Source organism: Zosterops lateralis (genome assembly GCF_965231275.1).
Source record: "Zosterops lateralis genome assembly, chromosome: 1".
Lineage (NCBI taxonomy): Eukaryota > Metazoa > Chordata > Aves > Passeriformes > Zosteropidae > Zosterops > Zosterops lateralis.
Genome location: NC_139762.1, coordinates 120846542 through 120866794, shown reverse-complemented (window position 1 = coordinate 120866794; position 20253 = coordinate 120846542). Strand labels below are relative to the sequence as shown.

The following is a 20253-nucleotide window of genomic DNA, read 5'->3' as shown; positions in this document are numbered from 1 at the left end:
GACGCTCCCAGCAGGGCACGCCAGGCCTGAGGGGAGCCCGGGGCACGGCCCGCATTACTCGAGTCACTTAAACCCTCTTCACGTGCAGCCCTAGAAACCTTCACAAACAGAAGCCGGCGGGGAATCGACCCCTTCCCGCTCCTTGGGTGGCGGTGCCGGGCAATCGCGGGGCGGGCAGAGGTGCGGGCCACAAACACCGCCCGCCCGCGCCGCTCCCCCTCCTCGGGCCCGCCCGCACCGCCCGTGCCCCGCGCACTGCGCACGCGCGGCCGCTCAACGGGCGGGCGCGGTCACGTGACCGGGGAGCGCGCGGGGCGGGGCGGAGGGAGGGGAGGGGGAGGAGGCGGATCCATCATGGCGTCGATGCAGGTGAGGCGGCTGCGGCCGAGCGCCCGGGGCAGCGCCGGGGCCCGGCGGCGGCGGGAGCCGGGGGAGAGTCGGGAGCGAGCCGGGAGCGGCCGTTCCGCCCGGCGCGTGCCTGTGCGTGCCTGTGCGTGCGCGGCGCGAAGAGCGGCGCGGACGGAGGGAGGAACCGCCCGGGCAGAGGTTGAGGGCGGCGAACTCCCGGGTAGCGGGGCCGGGGAGGGCGGGCAGTGGCGGCGGGGAAGGGCCCGTCCGGCGCCGCGATGGAGGTGAGAGGCGCAGGGGAGTGAGGGGCGAGGCCGGGCCTGGGACGGCGGCGGGCGGGGCGAGGCCGGGGAGGCACCGGGGGAGGCCCCGGGCCCGGGGGAAGAGGCGCCTCAGGGAGGTGTCTGGCGGTGCCGCCGCTCCCCGGGCCGGCCAGGGAAGGACGGAGGGATCCCTGTTCCCCCGGGACCTTCGCTGGGCGCCCTGGGAATGTGTGTCACACCGGCCCTCCCCGCGGCACCGTGGGGACCGTGAGCGGCAGCTCCGAGTCCCGGGGGCGGCACAGGCAGGTCCCGCTCCGAGCCCCGGGCTGCCCGTGGGGTTCTCCTTCTCTCCCTGGAATGGGGTGGCCGTGTGGTGTCAGCCCGGGCACAAGTAACGTCTGGCGTTCTCGGCCGGACGGGATTGCTGTAGGTACAGCAGCATGGAACATCCTGCTGCCCGACAGGTATTTCCAGCTGAATTATTCATTCATGCCTGCTCCGAAAGGGTTCTTAAATAGGGGCTGCGGGAATTGCTCTGGTGGAATGGATCACTTTCACCGTGTGCTGCTCTGAGTGGATGATGCTTTATTACCACTGGGGCAAGAGAAAAGATCTCTAGGTTTTGTGGCAGTGGTCCCTGTCTCTCCTTATTTAACCAGCAACTTCTCTACTTTTCCTTGGATATTTACAGTTTTCCATTATATTTGGATCATCTAGATCCGCACTCATTTTGGTCCAGTATAGCTTACATTTTTTTTGTCACTAGTAGTAGAACAGCACAGAAAGAGTGCATAAAATGAATGAAATTTGTTTAATTTTTCCTAATAACCTGGATTTAGCATAGCCAAAAAGAGTTAAAATGTCAAATCATTGAACTGTACGGGATAAAAATTATTCTCCTGAAGTTTAGAGGCACAGCTGCCCCCCTCCCTCCCCACGGTGTGTCTTTCAGAGTTACTGAAATGAAACGAGAGCAAGAAATTGAACAAACTGTACAGAATGTTCTTCTTTTAGCAGCACCTTAGGCAGGTACTCTGATCTGCCTTGGTTTTATGAGCTCTGTCTGGCAAATGTGTTTTTGCAATGCTCTGCTTCTAATGTGCAGACTTTTACAAGCTCAGCTGCAAAATAGAGGCTCTAGTTTATTGAGAAGTATATTTTATAAAACTGTGAGAAGCAGGGAAATGGCAGCTGTGAGGCGGGGAAGAGGCGCTCTGGGAAGGGCTCGGTGAGGCTGTGCCGCTGTCTCTGGCCTAGTTCTGCAGCCTGCCTCTCCCGAATTCCTGTTGCTCCCTCTGTAGAGGGGAAAAATGGTTACACATTAAACGAGGTTGTTGAGGATACATGAATGGCAAATGTTGCCCGAACCTCGGATCTGTGGAGGGTAACACTTCTTCCCGAAATTACAGCCGTGTCTTAAGTCTGATGTTGTAATTGGCTTTCATTTTAGAAATACCAGCTGTAAGATGACACTTTTTGTTTTCTTACGTGATGTTCTGGTGTCTTTTGATGAGAGATTCAAGGACATTTATGAAGGTTTTTTGTCTATATGTTGCTAATTGCAGGATGCTCTAATTACTCTTTCCTATGTTTAGTAAACTACTAATTCAATAATGTAGTTTAGCGTGTTGGAAAGGAGATGTAAACAGGAAACAGAAATGAAAATTTAGTAAGTGAACAGTAGAACAAACAATTGTATCATAGATGTGCTCCCAGGTGAGCAAGATTTCAAGAATTTGAATTCTATCAATTAACATTTAAGTGTTCAGTGTGAAAAAATGTTTTATAAAGGAAACTGGTATCTATAATTTTAAATGTTCTTTTTGGTTCAGAATAATTTAATTTATTGTAATTAGTGCTGTCTGCTAAGTTGCCTGACACAACAAAGGGATGTCCTTTTTCTGATTAAGTATAGTTATTTAAATACCCAGTGTTTATCTGAAATGTTTGTGTAACTTATTGCTATCTCTGACTATACCAGTGGTCTGACACTGTACTGTTATGACAATATTATTTATGTTATTGATAAAAATGATACATTTTGGTGCATAAAGTAAGTTCTAGTTACTTCTTAAACTGCTATAGTTTTTTACAACAGTGTATGATGCCCCGGGTTAATTACATTTTATTTTTACAGATCCACTGAAAAGTGTCAGATGAAGTTAGGAGAGTTACTTGATTATTCTGTTCTTAGCCAGTCTACAGGGAAGTTTTGAAACTTGCAACAAATTGCCTCTTTCTCCTAATGGCTCTGAGCATCGACCTGGGTAGTTACTGCAGTTCAGTGGGTGCACAGTAACTTGTAAAACCTGTGACTTTGAGCCTTTGTGTCATTAAACTTACAGTGAGTTTTGTCTGTGTGGACAGGCTTTAATGAGAGTTTTCTGTAACCCTTTTTTTCTGCAATAATAGAAGCCAGTGCTTATGGGATCTTGTTTTTGTTTTCTAACCACCCTGCTGTTGCTAATTTGCCACTGCTGGACTGGTTTAAACCTGCTTTGCATAACTTTAGGCAAATCATATTTTTTCTTAAAAAAAGCTAACACACCCCCAGACAAGCCTTTAAAGGAAGAATACTCATTTGCAAGGATTTTCCCAGAAGAAGCCCGAACTTGTGCAATGTGCTCCTGGATAAAAACACAGAAATATTCTGAAAAGGGACAAGTAATGTAGAACACAGGAATAGAATGGATTTGCTTTAGCAGATTTTAATATAGCATCTTTAGTAATCTGAAGCCTTTAAAGGCAAATGCTAAAGAAATAGTAAACAGTTGTTCTCAGAACAGCTGGAAACACAGGACTTGTGTTATGAATGGAACAGCAGGTAAAAAATAGAGTGTGGAAGTTCAGTTCAAAATGTACAGGAAATATGTCATTGCTGTCCAGAGTGTTAAATAATTAGAGCCTTTCCCTAAATGTGCAGATATGAACTATTTGCATCATAAATGTGAAAGATTGACTTTATTGATATACTGGCATCTTAATTACTGTGATTTACCTTTCACTTCCTTTTAGCTTTAATACTACAAACCCTGGATTTATTTGTGGGATTGGGGAAACATTTAGAGGAATGGTTTTAGGGGTTTTTTTTTTGTCATCAGAATAACTCTAATATATTCTGTAAAGTTAGGCTCATAAGATTTGTACATGTAGGTATTTCCATCCAATTGAATTAAGAGCTAATTAATTAATGACACAAACATCTTTAGTAGAGCGTGGAGGGTGTTGCTTTCACTGTGCTCTTGGTGTTACTCCTCAAAAACTGCTATGGTGGGCTACCATCACATTACTTGCACACAGCACAACAAAGTGCTACTTGAAAAATCTTGTTCCATCAACAGAATTTTTTTTTGGAAAATGTATTTTTTTTGAAATGAAAATGAAAACAGGCAGCCGTTAATAAAATAACTATGAGATGACAATGCAGAATTCATGGCCGGTTTGAGATCCCAAGGGACTTGTATCACAGAATGCAAGCTAGTAGCAATACGATAACTTCCTAGAAGTTTCACCCCAATATTTTTACTCTTTGGGGTAGGGAATGAGGTCAATATTTATAGGTTACTGAAATCTCCAGAAAAAATACGTATGCTCTTGGTTACACTTCTATTCTTTACCTGCACTTCTGGTGTTAGTGGAAGTTCTGTGTTTCCAGCTGTTCTCAGAACAATTACTTATTGCTCAATCTTTGGTCAAAAGTCGCAGTGTTTTTATTTAATGGTTTGGCAATAATTTTTTCTTATTTAAAAGCTTTGTCCAGGAAAATGTATTAAACTATTTTTATTGTGTGTTCCAAAAAAAGCCCAAACCCCCAGCCTTGAGTGAGAAGAGCTTTCAGTCAATTGGAACTTGGATGGTTATGCACATTGGTTCTGTACTGTTAAATGCCATTGTACAGGATGCTATTTGTGTTGTTTCAAAAGAGGAAAAAAGGAAAATGATTGGGTGCTGTAGCTATATAACCAAATCTGGGATATAAACAGAATAAAATAATTGGTAGTTAATAAAATATTTAGTAGTTCCATTGGTGAAATGCTGTTGAAGATAAAAATTTCAGTAATTATTTAAACTGAGAAATGTGAGAACCATAACTGAAACCAGAATGAGTAGAGAATAAAAATAATTCCTTCTGTCCACTAAGAGATTGATAGTCCTTTACATAACCTTTGGTAATCAGTCTGTACTGATGTGTTCTATATTAGCTTTGGCATATAACCATGCTAGAGTGAAATAAGATAAAAACTTGTAGTTATTTTACCAAGATGAGTTAATTTAATCTTGGCGGTTTATTAATAAAGTTTGGATTTGAATATCAACTGAAGTTTAACATTTATAGTCTTCAGTGGAGATAAATAAAAGTTATGGCTTTAGCCCCTCAGGAGTCTCATTTGCTTGTTCTTGTATCTGCCTGTGTAAATAGAATTTTGGGAAATACTTTACTGTGCAGCTGCTGCAGATTTTTTGAGCTGGGATGGAAGAATTCACTTGCAAGAAAGAAAGCAATAGCAGAAAAGCTTCTTGAAACCAGCGTCCTTTGAGCATTATCAGCAGCTCTTCCTTACAAATAGACAACTGTACAATTAAAATGTAAAAAACCGTGGATGCTTTCAACCTCTCAAGTTGAACACTGGTATCTCACGTGTATGATTTCAATCCGGAAAATAAAATAGGTATTTGTTGTAAAGAAGAGTAATTCTGGTTCATTGCAATTATTTTTTGCTGAGTTTTATAGTTTCTTGTGTTTAGGCCTAGCTCAAGTTCGAGTTCTGAGAAGAGAAAAATAGAACACAATACATTTGCAAGAGCCAGGGAATGTTGTCTTGTTAAGCTGCTCCCTTGGAAGGCTCAAAGTGAGTTTGTAATTAATAAGCTAAAGCAGCTTAGTTCAAACAATGCGCGAAACTCGGTGATCAAGTACTTTCTCTAATTGTTTGCTCCAATTCTACTGAGCAAAGAGTTTTAGACTGAAGGATCTTCACAGGTATCGGCCAGACCGGCAGCTACGCCCAGAGAGTGAGATCAGGTTACCCCTATTCATGTGAAAGAGAGAAGGCACAATTCCCATTGAATGTACCCGGAGTCACGGCTGTGTGCAAGGAAGGAAAATGCCTTCAGATCATGTAATGCCTCATTAGATCATGTCTCTCACACAGCCTTGGTTTACAACGGAGAGATGAGCGAGCAAGCAGATTACAGGCTAAAATTTCCACTAGGGCAGAGGGGAAGAGGATGACGAAGGTCTTTTGCTGGTACTTGGAGCCAGAAATTTTGTGCATCTCGTGTGGCTTTGAAGTGGTGAAGGACTGTGACAGAACTGTCAGCTGGATATATAGGTTTTGTCTTTTGAAGGGAGAAAGGGATAGTATTATCTATTTGCTGAAACCTAATACAGCTTCATTTATTGACAGCAAATGAAAATATAGGTTAAACGTTTGAAATAAAAAGAGCCAGCAAGCAACCTTTTGTGATCAATGACAGTCACATAACATGTCTTCTGCCTGCTTTTGGCAGTTAAAGGCTTTCAAAAGGTATTCTGGAATCTGTTCGAGCTTTTACAGTCATTTGGGTAAATATATTCTGGAATCTGTGCAAGCCTTTGAGCCTTTGCTGTTTGGTTTTTTGTTTGCTTGTTTTTCCTCAGGTGACCTTAATTACTGGCATGAAAAACAGGTATCAGTCAGCGATGCCAGGGAAAAAAGGGAGAGAACCTTATAATTTGCCTTCCTAAAAGCAATATTAATGTGTTAGTAAAGGAAGGACAGAAGTTAGTGATGGTAACTCAGGAATTGTGAGACACCACATTTTTGCTAATTAATGATCTCATTGAGGGTACTAGCTATTCATCCTTTCATACACAGTACTAAAAAATAATTGTTTCTCCTTGGGTGATTACAAATACAAAGTTGTTGTCATCTTTTTTTGTGCAACTTAATTAAAAGTACTGCTTAATCGGCCTCAAGAAGAAAATCTGTATAAATGTCAATAAATTATGATAATAGTTTACTAGAGCATAGCAAATATTGTCCCTGAAAGTCTGCTGAAATAAAATGCTTCATAGAATTCGATGCTACTTTTTCACATTGATTTATTTATTTCTTCTTCATTAGGAATTGGTGGCCAGCAATAAGAAACCTAAATCCATTCAGTTTCCTTGCCCCTTCTTAAGTTAGAAACTCTCCCCCTGTCGCGTTTAGGGATATGGATTGGATGAGTATTTAAATCTTGTTACTATTTGCTACTTCAAACATTTTACCTCTTTTTCTCTCTACAATGCTTTTTTGTCAGAGTAGAACACTTTATCTTGGTTACCAACCTTTGGAATGTTTTTATAAAGGTGGGAAACTCCCTGGTAAACATATGGTTGACCTCATTGTGCCAGCCTTCACTATTGTCTTAAATTGATTTCTTTTACTGAAGCAGTTCAAGTAGTGCCAGACTCTTTTCCTTAAAAGATAAAATTATCTGTGGTTAACTTTTTATTACTGTGTGAGGCTTTGGTACATTTAAAGACTCCATTTACAAAGCAGATGACTCACTGTCAGTTTCATCTTATTCTGTAATAGTGGATTCCACTTAATTTGCTTTCAAATTACAGGTTCATTGTAAAAAATTTGATTATCTGGCAGAAAGCTTTTCAGACTGTGAAGTACAGAATGTTTCCTTTGTGTGTGTATAGTTATTGTGATTTATCTTTAATTATACTGTAGTTAGGATTTCAGGTTGATCTTGTCTCTTAGTGAGTTTAGGTCAAGTGTATTATTCCCTTTGAAGAGGACTGTTGCTTTGACCCTTCAGTCAAATGTTTTAGAATATCTTGGAGCATGTGAAAATAGTATTCTGTTACCAAACTGAGAAATCAACAGTCCTTCCTCCCACCACCCTCAATCCATAACTGGATTTTTGAAATTTTTAAATTCTCAGAAGAACAAAAGATGACTGATGGAAACTTACTGTAAATAGTTTGATAAAAAGATTCATGCATTGCCATTTGATTCCTTTAAAACAAGAGAAATGTGCAAAATGCCTGGCATTCAGATCTTTGAAGTCTGGATTGGTCTGAGGAAATAACGTTAGAACTGGGTTGCCAGATGTTAACATGCTTTATTAGAAATGAGGAGGAGACTAATCTGCTTCTGCATTCTCAGTATAGATTGAAAACCTGCTAGTCAGCCAAAAATAGATAAAACTGAAAAACAATTCTTTGAGCTGAAATCCCAGTATTACTTATAAATGGACAGAGTATTTTTGTGGAGCTGTTTTGTTCTGTATCTTGCTGAAGCTTTAATTCACACCCAGACAATTATCCATCTTTCCTCCTCTGGGCCTTGGTTAAAGTTTACTAGAAGAAGTTTGATTGGAAAAATTCATGCAGGATTGTGATAATCAAGTATCTGGATGGTTTGTGTGTTTGAGAGTCTGGAGCAAATGATTTCATCTGAATTATGGGATGTAATCTGCAAAGGACTTTCCTGAATGACCGGGTTGACTGGGAAATACTTGTAGGAACTGTCATTCTCTAGATTTCTTAGGTGGCGAGATGGCAGCAGGTAACTTTTTCATAAATGTCACCGTTGTTAATCTTTGTTGTTTCTCTTCTGTTTGAGAGCTCTTTTGTATTTTGAATTAAGTTTCTAATTGGAGAGTAATGTACAGTGAGTTCCTGGAATACTTAAACTGTTTAAAATGTGTTGAGTTTTTTTAGTTTGAAAAGCATAACTATCTACCTGGTGTTTAGAACTTTAGAACCTCAAATCCTCTGGATTTGAGGCACTTTTCAGTAAGAATCCTGTGAATGGAAGAAACTGAAATACTGAAAATAGAGTTACAGTGGTCTTACACTCTCAGGCCAGTAGCTTGTAGTAACAGTCAAGCAACAGCTTTGCTTATGAATCAACATGGTGGTGGTGTACAGCACTGTGGTTACAGCCTGTTTCCAGCTCCTCTTTTGGGACAAGGTTGCTGTTTGTACAGTGCATTTATTTCTCCTGCATGTAAAACCTTCTCCAAAACAGAAAGGATGTTTTTTGTGTAACATTTTATAGCTTGAATGGGGGAGGAGGTGACAGGCTGTCACCTTATAAGCAAAATGTAAATTATTTGCCAAGACTTTATCATATTACTGACAGCATTTTGGTGCCAACAGAGATTGGACCCATTTGAATTGTTGGATGTGAAAGAGAGTGTTGGTAGTTATGGAAGAAATATTGTTAGGTCTCCCTAGAATGCAACAGCTTTACCAATATAAAATAGAAGAGTGGAGTCCTTGTGGGATTAATGTTTAACTTCAAACAATTTATGAGTTAATTTTCTTCCTCTTTGATCTTCAAGCCAGATTAAGATTTGAGTTTACAGTGTCCAGGAAGTCTCAGCCTTGGAAGATTGTTACATTCGTGGTTTCTTGCAACAAAGAGAAGGGAATTTGAGTGCATAGAAATAGAAGGTTTGTAACACAATTCAAGTGCAGACATTTGGGTCGTTCGTGCTTCCCAGTCTGTGAAGTTGCTCTTCCATCTTTGCTTCTTCCTATCATTGTGATATTACCTTATTGGACATGGCTGGTTGAGTTCCTACCAGTCCAGGTGAAAAGGCCACCACATTTCAGTTAAATTGCCCATCACATCGTGTTTTAATGGTGAAAAAAGGTGTGGCAATGAAACATTTCCTCCAGCAGAAGTGAAAGGAATCTGTTTTTCCATTTGTCATTTTTTGCTCTGCTTGTAAGTTTCTGCTCTACTGATAGTTTTGCTTTTCCCCTTGCTATTTTCTACCAAATTCTTACCACTTCCCTTAATGTCTCATGTCTTTTGCTGAATCTGCTTTGGGTTTAATCACTTGAGCTTTTCTCCTCCTTACTTTATTTCTCTATGAAAAGGAAAATCATTGAAATAGGTTGTAGGTAAAGTATTTGACTAAGATAGCTCATCATTTAGTTTACTCATTTAAGATATTTAAGATGCTGCACGGTTTGTGTTGCATTTCTTGAAATAACAAAAAGTGAAGTATTCAGGGATTGCAATTTTATTTTCTTTGTATCATTTATGTTTTCAAAGTTTGTCATTTTAACTCATAGGAGATAATAAGCCAGGAGAATGGACATCCATTTGAACTTGATTTGATTAATGTGTTAATATTTTACTGCTAATCAGCAGCCAATATGCCACTGTCTGTATGATTTGCCCACTTCGGTTATGAGGAATAAAACGTTACCTGAGGCAACACTCACTGGTTGGCCTGGGTGCCCTCAGCTGTATGTACATAAATTGTACTTGGTAGTGACCCCTCTGACTTCACTGTACACATGTTTTTGTTTGCCCCTTAGTTCTGTTAAACTTTAACTCTCTGTGCTCCACTTTTCCAAGGGAGGGGCAAAGCTGTTGTAAGAGTTCTGACAATGGGCTTAGAACTGAAAATAGACTCCTGATACTGATGCTTCTTTTTAAAGGCATTGGGAAAGGTAATTTTCACATGCCTGCAAGAGCTAGGGAAGTTTTCATGGTGAGTAAAGAAGATACCTTTGCATTATTTCATTGTGAGGGATTGTGATTAAAGTCTGTTATCCAGCCTGTCCATGGTGTCCCTTGTTTGTGGTAGAATCAGAAAAAAGATCTCTGGTTTTGGGCAATGTGCTGATGCCATATATGCTTTAGGAAAGTAAGTTATTGACACTTGAGTTAGCTAACAGGGACCCAGAGACCAGTGAGATAATTTTGTATCTATTAACAAGCATTTATGTGCTGTAATATCCAGCTCAGTCGTACACAGTGACCAAACTACCTGTTTCTAGGGCTGATTCTGAAATACTTGTATTGAAAACTTCTGAATTCCTTCCTGTCCTGTATTGATGCCTCCTCTCCTTTTTCACATGTTGCATCTTTTTTACATGCAGGCCCTGCCTGCTTCTTTATGTGATTCATCAAGAATCAACTCAAGTGAGAATTCAGCTGTGGCATTTGAGATGTCACCTCCCCAGTTCCAGAGGTCACCACGTAAGATGTGTGCCCGTTTGGAGAAAGAGGAGTGTGTGTTTTTGCTAGAAGCTGTTGGCTTCAGACATACATTTAACTCTAACCATGACAGACACTGATTGCTGTCTGTCAGGATAGAAATGATAGAGGTGGTTGTGAGCTGTCTGGGGAGCTGTCAGGAATTTTACTCCACTGGCACCAATTAATTTTCTGTTCTTTTTTTCCATGTGCTGTAAGAAGTCTTAGGGGTTTAATACCTCAGAAAATCTGTGGAGGATAATCAAAGGAGTTGCACAAATCCTGTTTGACAGAATTAGCAACAGGATGCAAACCATTGCTATGTCAGTTGTGTCTCAAGTACTCGAATAAACTTCTTTTGGAAGTGATGCTTGGATCAGTGTTAAGTGGTGTTCTTTGGATTTCATCCCTCATTCTGTCTTTCCTGTAGACATAGGTGAATAAGTAATCTTGGTTTCAAAGACTTCCTCTTCAAAATACTTCAAGTATTTTGAAAATGCTTCTATAAACTACTGGTTACATCACTCCTCTGCCTTTTGCAGGTGATTATTCCTCTAGTTGAAGGACTGTGCCTTCAACCCAACCAGTCCTGGGTCTCTGATACTCTTACTCAGCTGTTCTGTTTCCTTCTAGATTGTGAATCAGTTATCAATTTTTTTTATCAATTCGATACATTTTAGTTCTGGTTTACTTTAAAGTTGTATTACAAGAATGTTTAAGCATAAGATTATCTCTTAAAAGTAAGGACAATATCAAAGTTGGATTGCCCGTGCATCCCTCATGTATTCCCCTATAGGTCTGCAGCTTGCTTTCTTCCATTCCCTTTCAGCAGAAAGTGAATGAGCAGGTAAGGTGCTTCTATATGAAATCTTCTGATGGGTTAACATTGAAAGAGAGTGTCTTGTGATGGGAAAAGGACAATAAAGCAAGCACAGCTCCCAAGAGTGTATCAATGTATGGGGAACATTTGTGTGGGGGCTATTTCAGGCATGAGTAGCTTGTATTTTGACTTGAAAGAGCTGGTTGAGAGGCTGAAAGCAAATTGAGTGTGTGATTAAAAATTGGTATTCCTGATTCATGGTAAGGAAAAAACCAAAAGCAGTTGTGGTATTGACTTTAGTTAGGCACGTCTTAATATAGCTGGAGTGTTGAAGGGCTACAGGTTTTTAGAAAAAACTACTAATGTATGGGATCAAGCTGTCTCAGTATGTAAAAAAGTAGGAATAATAGCAAAAGTCAATATGGCAACATGAAGGCCTGTTCAGTGACATGAAGATTGAGGAAGCTTTGTACAGAACAGAATAGTGAAACTAAGTAATTCCTGTTAAAAGGACAAGCATGTAAAAGTGAAATTTATTCACGATTCATTCTTTTAAATTGGTGTATTTGAAAAGCGTCAAAAGATGTTCTTATAAATCATTAGAAAGATGAGGAAAGGGATGAGCCTGTAAATAGGAAAGCAGAGTGAAGAATAGGTGACAAATACCTGAATTGATGACAAAGCCCACCAAACAAAAAGGGCAGATTCAATATCTTTTAGACACTGGATATTATGTCAGTCACTAATTTAGCTGTATGGGTTGGTTTGCTTTTAAAAAGTGTTTGAGCAACTGAATCTGAGACTTTTGGCAATTCTTTTGAGCAAGTTTCCAGATGATAAGTATTATTTTTGTTTTTCTACTCTCAGGTGAAACTTTGACTTCTGGAAATCACCAGACCAAATAGTCTGATAGCTATAGCTAACAATTGGCAATTAGAAATGACAACTAGCCAAATGGATTTAAGAGAAAGAGAAGCAGTAGCTGTATTTTGACTGTGCAAAAATTTTCCATGTGTGTTGGTGTGACATTTGAATAAGCACACAAGAAAAATGTGGTATCAATCATGTGGACTCTTATTTTTTGTGAAACCATAAAGATCAGTCCACATGTTATGGAAGTTGTAGGTGGTTGTTTAGACTGGGTGTCTGATTGAGAGGGAGTGTTTGGTTCTGTTGAACAGAGTGAACCTGCCAAGGGGTATTTTGAGGGCAGCCTGCGTTGGCTTGAAACTGTTTACTTGAGTAGAGATTGGGAAAGGCGAGATATGAGTTGAAATAAATAAAAGTGTCTATGAAGCCTTAAGAGAAGTAATTTGACCATAATTCATTTAACCCACCTAGATCTCTTAACTATAAAGAAAATTCTTCTAGTTACATACAGAAGAGATAAAGTGATGTGAAAAAATGTTAAAAGCTTTTAAGACAACTTCATTATGTTGGGAAGATGGAGAGGTATCTTTAAGTCCTAAGTTTATAAGATTCTACAAATGAGAGTTAAAATTGTCTGAAAAGTGTCAGTCTGTTATATTTTATCCTCCTATGCATATTGCTGCTAATTTTCTAGAATGTTTGTGGAAACAAAACCAATAATTCTGTACTCGTGGCTGTCAAATACAAAAAAGACTTTCCCACTGCTGAAACTTTCCTGTTCAAATGCTTAATTTGAGGAACTTGGAGTCACAATTTGCCTTTTGTAGCTATTGTGTGTGGGCTCGATATACCAGAGTCACGTTTTTTTGAAGTACATTTGAGTCTTTAAGCTAAGAGTGTGTGTTTAGACTTTGTTGATGTAAGAAAATTAATGTCCATTGTAACCTTTTTGGTCAGCAAATACTATTCAACACTGAAGATAATTAATTTCAAGTTTTTGAATTTAAACTTTAGATGTTTTCTGAATTACTATGGCAACGAGGAACTTGGTTTCCTAATTAAACTCTATGAATCTAATATTTAAGGGCTTAATTTAAGAGCTTTTTTTTGAAAACTAGATCAGTTTCCTGATAATCCAGTTTCTGTATTAATGAGACACAACAGGAGATAAATCATTGTAAGAAAGAGAGGAAGAAAAATATAGTCCTTCATCTTCAAGTTTTTTGAGTATCTCTAACTGCACATGGGGCTGTCTGTGCAAGCGTGGAGCCAGCAGCTGGAGGAAAGGGATTCTTCTGCTCTCTCTGGTACTTGGACCACGCCTGGAGTGCTGAGCTCAGGGAGCTGCAGTACAGCACAGACAGTGGGGTCCAGTGCAGGACAGACAGTGGGGTCCTGGGGTGAGCCCAGCCGAGGACAGGCAGGTGGCCAGGGCTGAACTGCGTGACCTCCAAGGAGACTGGGTGTCGTGGTTTGAAAGCAAAATGAGTGAGAGGCTCCAAGTCAGAAATACAATTTAATAAGAAGAAAGATAAAAAGGTAAAAATAAAATAAATGCAATAACACAAAGGACCACTGACAGAGTCAGAATACAGCCTGAGCAGGATGGTGGAAGCAGTCCAGGTGAGGTGGTCTTCCTGAAGCAGTGATCCTGTAGAAAGGTCTGGTAGCTGTGCTCCTCTGGGAATCCAGTAGGTAAGGGCTGCTTGTACTGTCCCACATACCAGGTTATATCCAGGTGAGAATGCTTGGCTCCTCCCCCTGGGTGGAGCATCTCACAATGGGATGATGAGTGTGAAGTGGGTCCTTGATGGCCCATTAAACAGAGATAACTCCTGGAGGGAGTTACCTGTGAGTCACGGGCAAGGCATTGATGGGCCATTAACAGAAGAGAGCCCAAAGGCAGGGGCCTGGGAAGACACTGCCCCACCTGGTTCCAACAGCTCATGGAGATGGTGTTAGAATAAATACTTTGTGTACATCCTACACTACAACCCAGGACACTGGGTTTGTTCAGCTCTAAGAAGAGAAGGCAAATGAGAGCTTGCTGACGCCTACCACAAGACAATAGGAGGGTATCAAGGGGAAACAGAGCCACAATGGGAAGACAAAGGGCAATAGATACAAATTGGGACATGAGGTATTTCAAGTAAGATACAAAAGAAACATTTTATACCATGGGTAGTGAAACACTGGAATGCATTGGCCAGAGAAGTTGATTTAAAGATTATTTTCTAAATATTACTTAGTCTCTCTCTTAAAACATTTTTTTTTCACTGTTTGAATGAATTCTGGTTAGTAGGCCCTTTGTGTCTCTACAGTTTTGTTCCAGGTGCTATAGAATACTCTCGTGTTCTGGAAAAGGTCTATAGGCAGCTCTTTGTTATTCTGTACAGAAATAATTGAGCTGATGTTTGATTAAAAACTCCCCAAATTTTAAAAATGTGTGGTGAAAGCCTCTTAAAGATACCCAGATATGTTCATCAGATTAGGAATTATTAACTTGTATGGTGTGGTTAATGGAATAGTAGAGTGTTTTGAAATATAGAGTATATTTTATTATTCCAGCTGGAGAAAAGTCCTCCTTAACAAATAATGGGCTTAAATCACATCTTAAATGTGTGTCTGTTGGTCCAATAGAAGTAATTGTTTGTATATAAACTGCCTTACTTCTATCTCTAGTGGCAAGATTAATGCTTAGGAAGTCTTTGAAAGCATTTTTCCACTTGAACTGTGTAACACTATGAGAATTCCTGTCATTGACGACTGGAGAAATCCAGGAACTTATTATAAGATACTTCCTTTGATCTTCAATATCAAGACAAATTATCCAGATAGTCAGTATAGCTGGAGATATGAAAAATGAAGAAGTTCTCTTCTAATAGCAGTTGTTACTTTTCTGTCCTGAGCAATGCTAGGGTGAGAGTCTCTTTATTTGTGAAGGGGCAGTGCTGATCTCCATCAAGGTGCAGTAGAATGGAGATAATGGAATACAGGTTCTTTAGGCAGACATAGGGTTAGAGAGGTTACTGTAAGGAAGAAGGAAATGCTTTCTGCTGAAACTTGGTTTTGTTTGGGATATTGCTCTGAATCAAGAATAAATCCAGACGAGTTGTATGTTTCTTCACCTCTAAACCCTTCTTTCCCTATCCAGTGAGGAGCTGTGTCTAGAAATTTACCATTAATCAGAATTGCACTGGAGTTTCCTGTGCTTAATAGATAATCACGATCAAGGCTTTTGTGGATTCCATTACTTCAATGTGATAAATTTATTTGCTATAAATTGCTTTCATTGTAACACTGACAGTGTTAGTCTTGCTTTTCTGGGTTATTGAGTTCTGTAACTTAATAGATAACACATTCATTTTCTACTGAACATGCTTTTTCAGCTTTATATGGCAATGGCATAGATTTTTTTTTTTTTTTCTCTTATTGATATTTTCACTGAGAGCTGCGAATAGAGGTCAGATGGAACTGAATATAGAATGGTTTGGATTTGAAGGGAGTGTAAAGGTCATTTCATTCCAACTCCTCTGGATGTGACTGTCCACCCATTGACTCCGTCTCTCTCCAACGTAGAGAGAGGGATGTTGTAGGGGAGCAAGGCAAAGACTTACCAGAAGTCCGGATAAATTACATCTGTAGCCCTTTCCTTGTCCACTGACGTCACTCCACCGTAGAAGGTCACCAGGTTGGTCAGGCAGGACTTGGCCTTGGGTGAAGCCCTGGGGGCTGTCCTGAGTCGCTTCTCTGTCACAGTGTCATAGTGCAGCTTTTGGAGGATGTGTCCCATGAGCTTCCCAGGCACAGAGGTGGGGCTGACAGGTCGCTGCCCTCCTTTTTCCAGTCAGCTGGGACTTCACCTGACTGCCATGATGTTTTAATAAGGAAAGTGGCTTGGCAGCTAAATCCACCAATTCCACTCAGGAGTCGAATGCAGCTCACTGGGTCTCTGAGATTTGTTTATATTCAGGTTCCTCAAGTGGTCATGAACCTGACCTTTACTTAAAGTGGGAGAGACTTTGTTCCCTCCTGCTGTCCGTCCCCGTGAGTGATGTGGGAAGAGAGGTTGCCACTGAAGACTGAGGCAAAAAACCCCAAACCAGCTGTCGAGTAGTGTAGCCTTCTGCTCATCAGTTTTTTCCAGTTTTCCAGGATGTTTTATGGGTGGGATGTCTTATACCTTCTTTGACTTTGCTTTTCTGCCTTACGTTGATACTTATTATTTGAATTGACTAACTGGGAAATAATAATTTCTTCAAAAATATGTTTTGTTTGATGTGACACATTTGACCCAAAGTATAAATAGTATTTCCTGCTATTTCTCTGGGATATATTTTTTGAATTTTGTTTTGAATTGCAAATGATGAGAAGTAATATATTGTCTGTATGTATTATTTTTGCTGAATAGACAGGCCCTCATGCCAGTGTCAGCAAATGTTTTAGGATCAGAGGAACAGAGCACATACTCTGTTGTTCAAGTATACAATTATTTTTTAATTTTTGCTACTGGCTTTTTTGTTTAGAAAGGAACATAAACATAGTATGTGAGAACGAAAAACCTCTGAAACGAGGATATTTTTTCACTAGTGAGATAAAAGCATGGCTGAGTCTGTTAGACTGAAAAAATGATTGTCGGAGAAAGGGCCAAAGGTGCAAACTTGAAATTAGATAATATTTTAAGTGTTGGTAGTTTGAATTTTTTTTTAGGATACAGAGCAGACAAAATTTTCTCTCTTCAGATTACTGTCAGACACTTACAGCCTAACATTTCTGATTTTAATTAAAATCTAAAATGTGTTTTAGGCTCCTTTTTATAAAAACAAAATTGAATAGTTGATCTACATGTATAAGTAATTGGATGTACTGAATTATTTGCTGTTCTTATATACATATGTTATTTGCTATTTTGTAACCAATGTTTCCAAATCTCTTCTTTAGGGGAGTTTGAATTTCCATTGTCGTAAAAGATTCTCATCTCTGAACTTTTTAAGTATTTCTGTATTTGACAAAGTGTACAAAGGTTGACTGCCTTTGAGGTTTATTTGATGGTGGTCTGGGGAAGTGACAGAAAGAGAATTGACTTCAAAACATCTCTGCCATTCAAATTAAGGATTTATAAAATGGTTTTGTAACTTCGTTCCTTTGCATTTTAATTCATAATAGTGGTGTTGAAAACAGTGTTAGTGTTTTCTTAATCTGGGCATAAAGAAGTGTGAGCAATGTATACAGCTTGTGAAAATGCATTTGGTTTGTTTATATTATATCTCAGTGCCAGGTAGGAGCTTTCAATATAGAAGCTCAGGGAAGTTTTCAGGGCTGCTTGACAGTGACAGAAAGTTAACTCAGTATTTTCAGAACATAAATTGTGAATGTATAGGGGCCTTTTCTTTATGAGTTATGTGGTTGAATTTATTGTAATCTGATTTCAAATATATTTGATGGGATACTGAATAATTTCTATGTTGAAAAATCAACACTTTATTTTCCCCTGGGAGTTTTTTTAAGTTCTACTAAGCACTGGAAAATAGCTACAAGTGTGTGATAAACCTTTGTTTTAAAAAATTGGATATTGAATGAAAATGAGGTCCTAAAGCCCCAAACCATATATTTTTATTCCTTTGGAATATATGATCATTTTAACTAGTAGTGTGGTTGAAGTGAACTTGTGGATGGTAAATTGTTGGCAGGAAAAAGGACAGTAGAAATAAGAAAGCCTTGAACTTTTTATCATCTAGATGGCTTGGAAATGACAAAACATATTGTGTAACTGTTTATATGGAGAAAGTTGAGAGCAGTGCCAATGACAGCACTTGACAGAGGTTGCCTTTCCCTTGCTCAACAGAGTGCAAGAAACTGTTCTGGGAGTTGTTATAGAAACAGCTGCTTGCAGTGACTGATTTATCTCTGTCGAAACAGGCAAGGATTACCTGAGCTGCTGCCGTAACACTTTAATTAGTGCTGTGACTCTGTAGGTTCTGAGATGCACTTAGTGGAATGTTTTTCATTTGTGTTGCGCAATACAAAGAGTTGTTTTAGTTTTCTCTTCTGTCCTCTGGGATGATGTTAGAAGAAGGCAAAGGCTTGCACAGATGCCAAATGGAAGTGTCTTAGATTACTTAGAGGAGGAAATTGTGCTGTTAAAGTCTTGTAGATTTAATTATAAATCTCATGTTGTTGTGTAAATATGAAATATTTGCTGCTAGGGGTAGAGCTCTTATAGATGTTTTTGTAATACAACAAATTCAGTTATACCTCTGTGTAGTTTGTAACACAACAGCTCTTCCTTTTCCAGTGTTGCAAATATAAGTGCCTTTGCATTTTACCCAAAAATTAAGTTTAAGGCTTGTAACTTACTTTTGCCTGTGTCTTCAGCTGATTTTCTAGGAGGGGAGTCATCCTTCTTTCTCACCTTTCAATTTCACTTTGTTTTTAAATTGTCGAGTAAAACTCCTTTTACCTTTCAAAAATTGATGAAATGTACTTAAGTATATGCATGTTTATTGTTGAACTTTATTTAGTATTTCAAATATTCCGTACAATTTCTTTATAGAAACGATTACAAAAAGAACTATTGGCATTTCAAAATGATCCACCTCCGGGGATGACTCTAGATGAAAAGAGTGTACAAAATTCAATTACACAGTAAGTATATGTACTGTTTCATTTCTGCTATAGTGCTGAAAAGACTTAAGTAATGAGAAGTTCTCTAAACACTTCCACCACTTATTCCACGTAACTTTGGGAATTTTGCTTTTAATCTAGGCAATGAAACATTGTTCTCCTTAATAAGCATATTGCAGTAAAGTGTTGGACACTTACAGGAATGGGGTAGTGAATTTACTAATTTTTTATTAGGCATTTTATTGTCTAACAAACTGTCAATTGGTAAAAGCTTCTGCATTTTTTAGAATAAAATAATTTATTTATCTTTCATAGCTACTAACCTCCAAAACTCTTTTAGATTTATTGAAATAATGGAGTAGCTGTTTTAGAGTTCTGTCATGCTTGAATAGAATATATGTCACAGCTATTAATTTTCATTACCTTCTTTCTCTAAGGCAAGTGGAGAAAACTTCTTAAAAAGCAAAGTTGTCTGGGTACACTTTTTTTGCACTTTTTTCCCTGCCTTGGCTTTCTTGGTGATTCATGAAATGGGAGGAGAAGCATGGTAAAATATTCTGTCTGTTAAAATAGACAAGAGTTGTTCTTGGTATTAATCTATTTTTTAATTGATGGAAATTCAAAAGATTCAGACTGTGTTGACATTTTTTCCCATAACTTCCTTAGTTTCATTTTAGAGAAATGTTAAAAATTGAGGACATGTAAACATCAATGGGAGTATGATCTCAGACTGTACATTCTGGGCTGTTGATTATTGATTGATGGAGCAGCTTAAAACATAGAGCTGAATTCTCATGTTACATGAGGCTTTTCTGAGACTCATATACTGAGTGAAGCACTCGCTGCTTTTTAAATGATACTGGCCTTTGTAATCCTTCATGCAGGTGAATTTGACTAGAATTGAAATAGCAGTTTTTAGTTTTCTGCAAAAATGAGTCAGTCTGATATTGGAAGTGGTATTCACTTATTTCAGCAAAAAACTATTAAAGTGTGATGCAGATGGAAAAGGATATCTCTGTTTCCAAAGTACTACCTCATTATAACTTCTGCCCTGTACAACTTCTATACCTTTCAATACCTTGCACCTAAAAGCTTTCTATTTACTGTCATACTAGATTTTGAAACTGTCACTGTTTTAGAAGCTTCCTGTCACAAGTAAAATGATATTTTTTTTCTCTTTGAGGATTTGTGGTATCGGATAGCATGTTTTGAATTCATTAATCAAGTTACAGTTGCATTAAAAATTGTGTAGCAATACTTGCTTGGGTTTTAAAGATGTTGAATAAAATAATTGGATCAGGTGATGTAACTGGGTCATTTGAAACATTGAGCAATCTTTTATTTT

General features: G+C 39.1%; 1 protein-coding gene across 4 annotated transcripts in view; it reads left to right on the top strand.

The window, feature by feature from the left end:
- The first annotated feature begins 330 nt into the window (after window positions 1–330).
- The window catches only part of UBE2W (ubiquitin conjugating enzyme E2 W), a 42150-nt gene continuing 22227 nt past the window's right edge, over window positions 331–20253 (top strand). For all 4 annotated transcript variants that reach the window (XM_083861308.1, XM_083861309.1, XM_083861307.1 and 1 more), the window contains exons 1-2: window positions 331–369; window positions 18838–18929. In XM_083861308.1, coding sequence (XP_083717434.1) covers window positions 355–369; window positions 18838–18929 — 107 coding nt within the window. In that variant the 5' untranslated portion in view covers window positions 331–354. The remainder of the gene's footprint in view (window positions 370–18837; window positions 18930–20253) is intronic.